The following is a 13,426-nucleotide window of genomic DNA, read 5'->3' on the forward strand; positions in this document are numbered from 1 at the left end:
AAAGCCCAATATTTTAGCTCTCCCAAGCCACTTGTGAAAAATATTAACATGTTATTTCATAAAATCCTTTCATAATCATTAAGATTTTAAGTTATCTCTAGGAGTCTTTAATATCCGAAGTTCTAATAGGAAAATAATAACTAGAGCAGTAAAAATTACCTTTGTTGATTTTCTCACAAAGGAAAAGTAGAAGAAAGCAAAATGGAAAAAAAAAAAGTTAAAGTAGTCTAATTGGAAAGAGAAAGCCAAAACTGGGGGGAAAAATCTGTATGCTGAATGTGATATTCTTTACTTACCTGAACACTGTTCTCTGCTGTAACAAGTGCTATCTGAAGCTTTTGGCATTTGTCACGAAGACTTCCAGCTTCATCCTGCACCATCTGTAACTCTGTCTTTAGTTTTCCTATGGTTTTTCGTAAAATTGCTTCTTGTCCCTGAAATTCTTTTCTAAGATCAGCTTCCTTTTCTTTGCTAGCCTGTAGGCTTTCCGCTGTAAAAAGCTGTGACCTTTTCAAAGTATCAAGCTCATGCTCATAAAAGGACTGAGCTTTATTCAACTTGCCTTCATAATCCTCAATTAGCTTTTTCCGTTCAAGTCTGAGTTCTTCCAGTGTTTTGTTTAAGGACTCCACCTCCACCCTGTGCAGCTCCTCCGCTTTCTCCTGCCCTTTACTGACCGAGACACTGTGACCCTGCTGTGACTTCAACAGCTCTTGGATCTCCCGTCTGTGAGCAGTTCGCAAATCTTCCAATGCCAAACGTTTGTCTTTTTCAAACTGTACCTGGAGTTGTCCAAAACTCCGTAATCTTTCCTCAAATTTCCTTCTAATTTCTTCAACCTCTCTAGACATGGTTACTATGCGTTGGACATGCTGGGCTTCTGCACAAAGTTGCATGTCCTCAACTCTGTGCTTATAAGCTTCAAATTCTGTCAAAGCCTGCTGCTTCATTTTTATGTGATCTTCTAATGATGCTTCTAAAACCTGAATCTTTCTCTTAAGGTCTAACTCCTCTGTTACTTTGCTTTTATACTGCAGTATTTTTTCTCTTGTTTCTGCAAGAATCTGTTGGATTTCTTCCTCATGAGCATCTTTGAGGGCTTGAATTGCAGATTCATGCTCATCATTTTTAGTGTTTAAAGCATATATTACCTGCATGATTTTGAAAAAGGGAGAACAATTCAGCAAACCACGTTCTTTTCATACTGGAAGTTAATTCTTTCATTTGAAAAGATGATATTGTTCAACATGCCTAATATTGGCAATGGTTAAGGACTAAATACTGAAGCTTCATTAATCTTTTGGATTCATAGATTGATTTACTTGGCTAGTTCTACCTCAGCACAACCTTAAAAGTTGCATCTGAAGACTTGACTACAAATGAAACACTGAGAAGTCAAGAGACAAAGGAGGCCATGTGACATTAAAGAAAGGAGTTTTCCATATGATCCAGTCTAGCTTAGAGGTGAGAATCAGGAGAAAAGCTTCAGAGTAAATATCTGCCCTACACAAGTGTCCCAGGGGAAGAGAGGTTTTGCATAAGTGGAAGCTCTAGGCCCTAAGTCTTCCTAAAGGCCTCTTTTATCTGTTTAATGTCTGGTATATTCTAAATCTAAAAATTTCCTTTTCTATTTCCTCTGTCTGTTCCTAAAGCTGATCCTCTTCTCTCAAAGTTCCTAGTAGTGGTCTCCTTACAATATCCAATTTGTACATTTTTCTGCTAAACACTATAGTTTTACCTCACTATAGTTTTACTTGCTAATTTTTCCTGTCTCCAGGCAAGCCAGGTCCCTAGAGCCAGTAGTCTTTATTTTCATTTTATTCCTTGGATTTTAATGATTCCATTAAGCTTTCCCCAACCTTAATTGCAAATGACAACACAGTCCCCTTATAGTAATGCTCCCATTCTTGCATGCTCTTTGATACCCTCCATCACACCACTGTGGTCAAATAGTAGAATTTTCACGACTATTACTTAAAGCTTGGGGATGCACACACTTTCTTCTGAAGTAAAAAGAAATGAACACTATACAATCCAACAATCCAGAAGCTTTGTTCATTTTAATGTGATCTTAATCTGGCTTTAGAAATTAATTTCAGGGATCCCTGGGTGGCGCAGCGGTTTGGCGCCTGCCTTTGGCCCAGGGCGCGATCCTGGAGACCCGGGATCGAATCCCACATCGGGCTCCCGGTGCATGGAGCCTGCTTCTCCCTCTGCCTGTGTCTCTGCCTCTCTCTCTCTCTCTGTGACTATCATGAATAAATAAATAAAATCTTTAAAAAAAAAAAAAAAAAAAAAAAAGAAATTAATTTCAGCACCAAAAGCCAGAAACTGCAATTAAGAGGCAAAAATGTTGCCATTTTTATAGAGAACTTGTTTTATGCAGCCTGAGGCAATGGAAACAGACCACCTGGCTCTTCACATACCCTGGTAAGGCCAGATCCTATTGCTAAATCTAGGCAGTGGCCCAGCTGGCGTTGCTGTACTTGCTCAAGGAGGACACACTGGGGGTTTACCCCCACTGCAGAGGCTTCCCTCCATCCACACAGGGCCCTGTCTTCCAGAATCAATCCTCTATCCATAAACTCACTTGGTCTGCTCTATTTTGTTTTTTGGTTTTTTGGTTTTTTTTTTTTTTTTGGTCTGCTCTATTTTGTGAGATGTAATCACCCCACAGGCAAAAGGGTTGAGAAATGGCAAGATCCCATTTATCTTTCCAGCTACTTTTCCTGCTAGCTACCTCGAAAGGAAAATATATGCAATAGAAGGAAATAAATGCTTATTTATAGCTTTTCTTTTTAATAACTCTAATTCCAAATACCAGGCTATACCCTTAATGAGCTAGTAAAGATGCCTATGGAAGACTCCTTTCATTTACACATTTATGCTTAAAGGTAGCTTAAAACACAAGAAAGTTGGTGGTCTCCTACAACCATCCCCCAGGGTCATATCAGCCTATCAGGTTGATGCCCAGGAAAAGCTAAAAGAGGCACGAAGGAAAAACACACCAACCAGCTGAAGAGAAGTCCATTTGCTAGAGTGGCATAGGCCAGAGTCTCAGACCTTCCCAGGGTAGTCTGTGTGCATCCCTTACCTATTTTAGTAAGCACGTGGAAGGAAAAGAGATAATACAAAGAGAGGGAATCCCTACAGAAAACCAAGTGACACTTTTCATCATTTTATCCCAGGAAATGATCTTGAAAAGGACCTCTTTGTGGTGGGATTCCATATAACTGGGGATAAAACAGTATGGATGACGGGAACGTCCCCCTGTCAACAATTCACTGAAATACTCTTCTCTTTTTTCTAATAATTTCCCTGCAGTCTTTGAAGGGTCAGCTCAAGTCTGGTATCCTTTAATAAGTCTTCCAAGACTACCCAAATCCATGGGAGTCTGTCTTTTCTTTATAAACAGTATCTCCATTTCCTTACCACCACTCATTTCTGAAGCTCAGTAAATATTCAACTGATTAAATTTAGGGGTCTTGAAAACAATGTTGGAAAGCTGTGTGAGGATGTTAGAGAGCCTAGAAAAGTAGCTGACAATATAAAAGTACAGTAGCATATAAAAGTGTGGATAAAAAGGCGAAAATAAAGGAGACAGAGGTAGGAATGAAAGCTTTGTTAAAAAGAATAGAATTAAGTAAATAAAACATCTGACATATAATAGGGAAATATTATAGTAAGGAGCTCTATTTCACTTAATATTCTATTCCAGGGGTCAGCAAATGGGCCTGCAGGCCCAATTTGGCTGCTGTTTATCTTTGTAAATAGTTTTATTGGAGCACAGCTATGCCCCTTTGCGTATGGATAGTCTATAGCTGCTTTCCCACTGTAACAGCAAAGTTGAGTAGTTGTGAAAGAGACCTTACTACTAACTTCTCTTCTGATATACACATGTCAAATCATCTTATCAGCCAAAATTGGCAGCCAAAAATTTAAAATATCTGAATTTGTAGTAGCTACTACTTTGTTTAGTCTCAAATAGTCCAGGGTTTCAACCACAACAACTTACACATTGAGAAAACCAATTATTTTATTCTGAAACTGTATTATATAATAGAAACACAATATCATACTGGCCATATAATAGTATCTTCCAGGACAACCATGTTAAAATAAAGTTTCTAAAAACTTAAAAAAAAAAAAAAAAGGGCAGCCCAGGTGGCTCAGCAGTTTAGTGCTGCCTTCAGCCCAGGGCCGGATTCTGGAGACCCAGGATCGAGTCCCACGTCAGGCTCCCTGCATGGAGCCTACTTTTCCCTCTGCCTGTGTCTCTGCCCCCCCCACCTCCCCCCCCCCACCTCCATGTCCCTCATGAATAAATAAAAATAAAAATTTAAAAAAAAAAACTTGAAAAAAGGAAGATAAAAGGATGCCAAGCATAACAAATTAATAGTGCTTTTAAATAATCATTTAAAATATATCACTACTTAATGATATTTTTATTTTTTATGATATTTTTAAATGAGAATGTTATATATTAATTTTCGAGTTGACATTAACAAGATGTGGTATCCTCCAACTGTTCACTTTTCTACATAACTTTTCTACATAATAGTTACAAAGGTAATTATTCTAAAGTATCTTTCGCTGATTAATTACTATTTCTCAGACCAAAGAAATCTACATTCTTTGAACACACAGAAGATATGACTTGAAGTAACAGAACTGATCCAAATCAGATTTTTGATCCTAGGTAAGATAATTTCTCCAAGCTTCAAGTTTCTCTATTAAATAGAGATCATATTTGTTCTATCCTATCACATTGTTGTTTATAAGATCAATCTATCATTACATTTTTAAAAAGATTTTATTTATTTATGAGAGAGAGAGAGAGACACCACACACAAGCAAGAGGAGGGCTACAGAGGGAGAGGGAAAAGCACACAACCTGCTGAACAGAGAACCCCTGGGATCATGACCTAAGCCGAAGACAGACATTTAAAAAATGATGTCATACAAAGATTTTCCAAAAAATATAAAGTACTATAAGATGGTAAGGTTTTTTATTAGTTCTATCATTTATGGAGAGAATGAGGCTAATTTTAAAAGAAACTTCAGTAAGTGATCATAATCACCCATAAAATTGGCTATTATTTTCCACACAGGAAAAGGGAACTCTCTTATGTCTCTTTTCATAAACTATTTTAAAAGACATTAAGAGCCATTTACAGTTTTTCTAGAACTATGAACATTCAGAGAATGGGACAGTACAATCATTTCAGCAATTTCATGTAATTTCACAGTTCCATTTTATGCCAATCATGCATAATTTAACTATAAATTCCATGATGAATAAAGAACTGTTAGCGATTTTTACTTTTTATATGAAGATTTTCAGATAATCTTATCCATGGATAAAATGAGAACAATTCTAGGTCCTAGTTTTTAAAATGTTACTTAGGGAACAAATAGTTTCTGAAATAGTTCTCCTTGTTGGCTGCTATGGACTGAATTGTGTCCCTCTCTCTCCCCCTACAAAATTCATCTAACTGAAGCCATAGCCAGATGGTATTTGGAGCCTTTGGTATTTGGGGCCTTTGGGACATAATTAAGGTTAGACAAGATGAGGGTGGTGCCCTCACAATGGGATTAGTGCCTTTAAAAGAGACACCAGAGAGCCTGCTTCCTTTCTTCTAGCCATATGAAGATACAGTAGGAAGGTCTATGGTACTTTGTCATGGCAGACTGAACTAATACATTTGCAATATATAAATATGTTCCCACTAAAATCTAACTCATTAGTAATAAAAAAAACTTTCATTGAAAAGTATGCATGTATTAACTTAAAATATGTTAAGATAAATTACTGCATATTATATCAACTGTTTTAACACTGTTAAAGTAAGGGAATCATTGAAGAAATAGTGGTAAATTCATATAATGTAATATCATGAAGCCATTAAAATGCACATCTCACTTAGGAGAGTGTTTCATAATATAAGAAAAAGCCTATAAGAGATGACAAATACACAATGCTGTATCAGTAAGATCCAATCTTCTAGAGGAAAAAATGTGAATGTGCATATGTGTGCAGATACATATTAAAGGTATGTAAAGAAATAAACCAAATTTTAACTGGGGATATTCAGCATTTCTAAACCTTCAATAATGAATGTATATTACTATTACAGTCAAAAAACATTAAACACTTTTAAAAGATTAACATAATGCTAAAATAAGGATACTTAAAATACTTTAATTTTAGTAAAATATATCAAAATGGAAAGAGAAAATTAAAAGAACATTCATTAAATACCAACAGATATCCTGAAAATTTCCTTTAAAATCGCTGAAATAAAACATTTATAAAAATCATAAATTGTTTAAAGAATACTGAATATTCATCATTTTACTTATGAAAAAGAACTTTTGAAAAGTTCATTTCATTTTACTTATGAAAAGAAAGAAAAGATGTATTTTAAAAAAAATTTAAAAATCCAATTACCTTGTTAAAGTTTGATAGCTTACTGGCAAATCTTTGGTGGTCAATTCATTTATTCTTCCCTTCAGCAAAAATATATGGCACCTGCTATGTGCCAAAATCTATAATTGGCACAGTAAACACAACTGTGACCTGGATGCATATACATGGTATTTGTTCTCATGCAGCTTGGTGAAGAGACCAACCTTAAAGAAATATTTACTCCATTAGTCAAAATAAAATTTCAATAAATTATACAAAGGAGAAGAAATACAAAATTAATCTTTGCAAGGGGTGAGAGTAACAGTGGTAAGGTAGGTTTCCCCTTATTTTGAATGAAAGGCTTACTTTATCTAAACCAGAATCTCTTTATTTAGTCAAAATGTTAAGGGGGAAAACTATAGAGAGAGAATCCTGAGCCAAATGCTCAATGAGAGCAGAAGGCACAGAGATGGATAAGCACAGGAATCTGTGAGGGGAAAAATGGGTTCCAGAGCAGGAAAGGTAGACATGCCTCACACTGCAGACGTACTTAGAACTGTTGGGTCGATGGGATTCAGAGGAGAGAATCTACTAAGAAAGAGTGAAAAAGACTGAGGACCATGCCTGGGAGGGTTCAGGGGTGGCAGAGGATGAAGACCCTACACATAGAGGCAACGTCCTGGAGAGATGAATCAGAGCAGACTACAGGCAGAGGACCAAGATCTAAGATGTGAGGGACGGACAGTAGATCGTGTTGAAGGCTGCACAAAAATCAAGAAAAACGAACACTCAAAGCCCCTGCCTTCAGAATCAAAATCTCAGAAGTAGGTTTGTGAGAGAGGTTTGGTAGAGTGGTGAAGGATGAGCTGGAAGACAAGTGGCAAAAGTGGGTGGGTGGATGGTAAGTGAATGGAGATAGTCCATTGGTAGAGAAAAACACCAAGAAACTGTGGATAAGAGAAACAACTAGGGACAGCTAGGATGATGGCTTAGGAGGCAACAGAGTCCACAGGGAGTGTTTTTTTTTTTTTTTTTTTTTAAAGAGGGATTGAAAATGTGAACCAGGAAGGGTCAACTGTGGAACCAAAGTCATGGAGAAAGTCTCAGGTCAGGCTTCCCTGGCACAGGTGGAAAGACTAGTGTTGGCTGAGAGTAGGAAAAAGTCCTCCCAAGAGAGCACAAGGCTGAAGACTGAGATTTTAGGCAGAGAGAGAAGATGGACAATTCCTATTAGATGGCTTCATACTTCTCCATAACAGGGAGATGAAATCATCTTCATAGAGCACAGGAGCCATCAGCACCTTCCTTCCGTTGGCCATAAACAATGCTACTGATGTTAGCTGGGCCAGGCCCAGCCTTCCCAGTATGTCTCACTGAAGACAGACTAAGACACACAGCACCATGAGCAGACCCTCCTTTTTTTTTTTTTTTTTTTTTTTTTGAGCAGACCCTTCTCATCACTGCTCTTCCAGTTGTTTTCCTGCCAGTCTCAATCTTTATTTTTTATTTTAAAATACTAGAAACGAAAAAATAAAAAAAATATAAAAAAAAAAATACTAGAAACGTGTTCACTTTCCCTTTCTTATCAATGTCAGAGATAGAAGACATACCAATGGGGGGGGGTGGAGAGGAGGATGATGAGGGAGGAATAGAGGATTCACCTCAAGTACGTGAGCACTATATGAGGCACAAAGGAACTTAACAAGTAATACAGGAGCAATCTCAGATTCAATTTTTTTTAAAGATCCTACGCATTTTAGGGATCCCTGGGTGGCGCAACGTTTGGCGCCTGCCTTTGGCCCAGGGCGCGATCCTGGAGACCCAGGATCGAATCCCACATCGGGCTCCCGGTGCATGGAGCCTGCTTCTCCCTCTGCCTGTGTCTCTGCCTCTCTCTCTCTCTCTCTGTGACTATCATAAATAAATAAAAATTAAAAAAAAAAAAAGATCCTACGCATTTTAAACAAAGGAAGAATGTTTTTATTATTCTGTTTTTATTATGAAACACTCAGTTCTTCCAGTTGAGTTACCCACCAAAACGTTACTTTGGACCTTAAGGCACCAAAGTTAAAGAATACTGAAAAGAAACTCTCAAACTTCTCAAAAATAGTGGGTCACTGAACTATGCCATGTAGGTTCCATTCTATCTGTTCTGGAATGGTAACACAGACTATTGCTCTATACCACAATTTATATTCAAAACCAGCCTTATAAATAAAATTTCCACAAATCATCAAATCTGATGAGTTGTAGGTAGCTTACTTAGAGAATCTTTTTTATAAGATTGCATTTATTTGTTTATTCATGAGAGACAGAGAGAGGCAGAGACATAGGCAGAGGGATAAGCAGGCTCCCTGGGGAGAGCCTGATGCAGGACTGAATCCCAGGATCATGCCCTGAACTGAGGGCAGACGCTCAACCACTGAGACAACCAGGCGTCCCTCCTTAGGGAATCTAATGTTTCTATGAAATGGCTCACCTTTTGGAGTTGGTATATTGTTAGAATACTTACTATATAAGGGCATGTTAATAAAATGTTTTTAAAACTTTTTCTCAGGATCTTGAGCTCACCTCCTCCCATGGACACTCTGATGTAACAACTGCATATATGCAACTAACTTTGAAAATGACCTGAAGACTGGTAGAACAGACCTTCCACAACTAATCGTAGAGAGAGGACACATGGAAAAGGGTAGGAGGGGCACAGACATTGTTGGGAAGCAAACGTCTTTGTGAAACTAACTACAAACAGGAGGGACAACCACAAGCACAAAGAAACAAGAGGATCAGACCCCATTCTAGGCACTCTAGGCATTAGGGACACGCAGTAGGAATAGGAGTCCCCATAACACCTGGCTTTGAAAACTGAGCCTCAGCTTTGGGAGTTTTGAAATTTAGTGGGCTGAGAGTGCCTGGGTAGTTCAGTCAGTTGAGTGCCTACTCTTGGTTTTGACTTAGATCATGATCTCTTGGTTGTGGGATCAAGCCCCACATCAGGCTTTGTGCTTAGCCTGGAGTCTGCTGCAAATTCTCTCTCCCTCACCCTCCTGTTCACTCTCTCTCTCTCAAATAAATAAAATTTTTTAAAAATCAGCAGGCTTAACTCCAGGAGAGCTGAAGGGCAATAGGAAACTGAGCCCCTACCCTTAAGGAACCAGCATAATAACCCACTCGACCAAAGATACAGCACCTCTGGTATTCATGAAGATTTATTTACTAATCTCAGAATGTGCACTGAAGGGGCAGGGATGTTCAGATTTCTCCAGGAATAATAGTGCTGACAGGCACCATTTCTCTTCCCCTCACCCAGCAAAGATAGTTGGACACTTGCAGGACCCAGAGCTAACAATCTCCATCTATGTTGCTAGCACTGCATTCCCTGTGAATCCACCTCAGCAGGAATCCTCCAAAGCAGCTTCTGCACCATTATTCCCCACAAGCAGCCCCGGCAGGGACATGTGCCACTCCAAAGTGACTCCTACTCAGGGAGTGGGGGGAGATGGAATCCCACACACCAGAATGTCCGCAGCTCCAGCAGCTGAGCCTCTCAACTGGCCACACAGGGAAGAAACCCAGTTATTATATATGCCTATAGTTATGGCATAGAGGCTAAGCGTAGATAAATAGCCTGACTCCTTTAAATAAATAAATAGCCACCTTTCCCATCAATGAGCTCTAGGCAACCTCAGAGAGGCCACCTTCCAACTGTGCAGGGGCCAAATCCTGCCCAGTATGCCCACAGTAGGAAAAGCAGGTCAGTGCAGCCACTTGGGTAGTAGGCAAACATGGCTCAGTCACAACAGTAGGGGGCACACAGCCCACACAGGATACACTCAGTGGAACACCTGGTTCTGGTGACCAGGGGGTATGGCATTACAGGATACCACAAGACCTCTTTTACACAAAGCCACTACTTTCAAGACCAGAAGAAATAGCTAACCACCCTTATAGACAGAAACAAACAGAAAGTTAGACAAAATGAGGAGAAAGAGAAATACTTCCCAAATAAAAGAATGAGACAAAATCACAGTAAAAGAGCTAAGTGAAATGGAGATAAAGCAATATTCCTGATAAATAACTCAAAGTAGTGGTCATAAAGATACTCAGTGGACTTAAGAGTAGAGGGTCTCCGTGAGAATTTCCACAGAGACAGAAAATATAAAAAATAACCAGTCAGAGAGGAAGAATTCAGTAACTAAAAAAATACACTGTAGGAAATCAACAGCAAATTAGAGGAAGCACAAGAACAGATCCACACTCTGGAAGACAGGGTATGGGAACCAACAAAGCTGAACGGCAAAAACAAAAATGAATAATACAGAGTAAAAATAGGTTAAAGCAACTCAGTGACAGTATCAAGCATAATAACATTCACTTTACAGGGATCCCAAAAGGTGAAGAGAGAAAGAAGAGGGCAAAAAAACTTACTTGAAGAAACAATAGCTGAAAATTTCCCTATCTGGGAAAGGAAACAGATATTCTTCCAGTCCAGGAAGTACAGACAGCCTCTAACAAGATGAACCCAAAGAGGTCCACTCAAAGACCTATAATATAGGACGCCTGGGTGGCTCAGCGGTTTGGCGCATGCCTTCGGCCCAGGGTGTAATCCTGGAGTCCCAGGCTCAAGTCCCACATCAGGCTCCCTGCATAGAGCCTGCTTCTCCCTCTGCCGTGTCTCTGCCTGTGTGTGTGTGTGTGTGTGTGTGTGTGTGTCATGAATAAATAAATAAAATCTTAAAAAGACCTATAATAATTACACTGGCAAATGGTAACAATAAAGAGGAATTTTAAAACAACAAAAGAAAACAATTACATATAAGAGAAACCCCTTAAGGCTATCAGCTTATTTTTCAGCAGAAACTTTGCAGGCCAGAAAAGAACAGCATATTCAAGTACTGAAAGGAAAAAACCTGCAACCAAAAATACTCCACTCAGCAAGACATACAAGGAGAAATTGACAACAATAAAATAATAGTAGGGATGGTCCATTTACATCAATGGATAGATCACCTAGACAGAAAATCAATAAGGAAGCAGTGCCTTTGAATGACACATTACACCAGATGTGCCTAACAGATACATACAGAACTTTCTATCCCCAAAGAGCAGAATACATTCTTTTTAAGTGTGCATGGAATATTCTCCAGGATAGATCACATGTTAGGCAACAAAACAAGCTGCAATAAATCTAAGAAGACTGAAATCATATCAAGCATCTTTTCCAACCACAAAGATATGAAACTAGAAATCAATTACAAAAAAGAAGAAACTGGAAAGAACATAAACATATGAAGGCTAAACAACATGCTACTAAACAGCCAATGGGTCAACCAACAAATCAAAGAGGAGACCAAAAAATAATGGAAACACATGAAAATGAAAGCACAACAGTCCAAAATCTTTGGGATGCAGCAAAAAGCAGTTCCAAGAGGAAGGTTTATAAAATTACAGGCCTACCTCAAGAAACAAATCTCAAATAAATAGCCTAACCTTAAACCTGAAGTAGCTAGAAAAAAGGACAAAGCCCAGAGTTAGTAGAAGGAAGGAAATAATAAAGATTAGAGCAGAAATAAATGAAATAGAGACTAAAAAAATCACTTGAAAAGAGCAATGAAACCAAAAGTCAGTTCTTCAAAATGATCCACAAAACTGATAAAACTATGGCCAGCCTCATCAAGAAAAAAAGATAAATGAATCAGATACAGCAGAGGAAACTGACACCACAGAAATACAAAGGATTGTAAAGGAATGTTATAAAAAAGTACGTGCCAATAAACTGGACAATCTAGAAAAAACGGATAAATACCTAGAAACATACAATCTTCCAAAATTGAACCAGGAAAAAATAGAAAATCTGAACATACCAATTACTAGTAACGAAATAGACTTAGTAACTAAAAAATTTCCACCATACAAAAGTCCAGGACCAGATGGCTTCATAGGTAAATTCTACCAAACATTTACAGAAGAGTTAATACCTATTCTTCTCAAACTATTCCAAAAAATGGAGAACAGAGAAGGTCCAATTTTATCCCAAGATCGCATTATTCTGATAGCATCACCAGATACAGACACTACAAAAGAAGAGAACTACAGCCTAGTATCTCTGATGAACACAGGTGCAAATATCCTCAAGAAAATATTAGTAAACCAAATTCAATAACACGCTAAAAAATCATACACCACTAAAACTGAGAACTTTTCTTCCAAGGTCAGTAACAAGATAAGGATGTCCACTCTTACCGCTTTTATTTAACATAGTACTAGAAGTCCTAGTCACAGCAATCAGTAGAGAAAAAGAAGTAAAAGGCATCCAGATTGGTAAGGAAGAAATAAAACTGTCACTCTTTGCAGATGACATGGTACTATATATACAAAGCCCTAGAAGCTCCACCAAAAACCTACTAGGACTAATATATGCATTCAGTAAAGTTGTAGGCTACAAAATTAATACACAGAAATCTGTTGCATTTCTACATACTAATAATGAAGTAACTGAAAGAGAAATTAAGAACTTCATTTACAACTGTACCAACAAGAATAAAATAGGTAGGAGTAAATTTAACTAAGGAGGTAAATGACCTCTACTCTGAAAACTGTAAGACACTGATAAATGAAAATGAAGATAATGCGAACAAATGGGAAGGTAGACTATGCTCACAGACCGGATGAATATCATTAAAATGTCTATGGTACCCAAAGCAATCCACAGATCCAGTGCAACTCCTATCAAAATATCAAAAGTATTTTCACAGAACAAATAATACTAAATTTGCATAGAACAATAAAAAAATCCCATATAGCCAGGGCAAACTTGAGAATGAAGAACAAAGTCAGAGGTATCACAATCCCAGATTTCATGATACACTCACTGCTACAATAATCAAACCAGTATGGTACTGGCACAAAAACAGACACACAGAATAATGCAACAGGATAGACAGCCCAGGAATAAACCCATACCTATATGGTCAACTAGTATAGGACACAGGAGTCAAAAATATACAATATGGAAAA

General features: G+C 38.1%; 1 protein-coding gene across 10 annotated transcripts in view; it reads right to left on the reverse strand.

Annotated features, from left to right (window-relative positions):
* FAM184A (family with sequence similarity 184 member A) overlaps window positions 1-13,426 on the reverse strand; it is a 106,560-nt gene that overhangs the window by 62,787 nt on the left and 30,347 nt on the right. For 9 of the 10 annotated variants that reach the window (XR_012033756.1, XR_012033769.1, XM_072831910.1 and 6 more), the window contains exon 2: window positions 297-1,151. Coding sequence is in view for 8 of the 10 variants with exons in the window: in XM_072831910.1 (XP_072688011.1) it covers window positions 297-1,151 (855 nt within the window). In the remaining 2 variants the exon portion in view is untranslated. Of the gene's footprint in view, window positions 1-296; window positions 1,152-6,451; window positions 6,634-13,426 lie in introns of all 10 variants that reach the window. The other variant, XM_072831920.1, reaches the window with a different exon arrangement.

Source organism: Canis lupus, chromosome 1, assembly GCF_048164855.1.
Source record: "Canis lupus baileyi chromosome 1, mCanLup2.hap1, whole genome shotgun sequence".
NCBI lineage: Eukaryota > Metazoa > Chordata > Mammalia > Carnivora > Canidae > Canis > Canis lupus.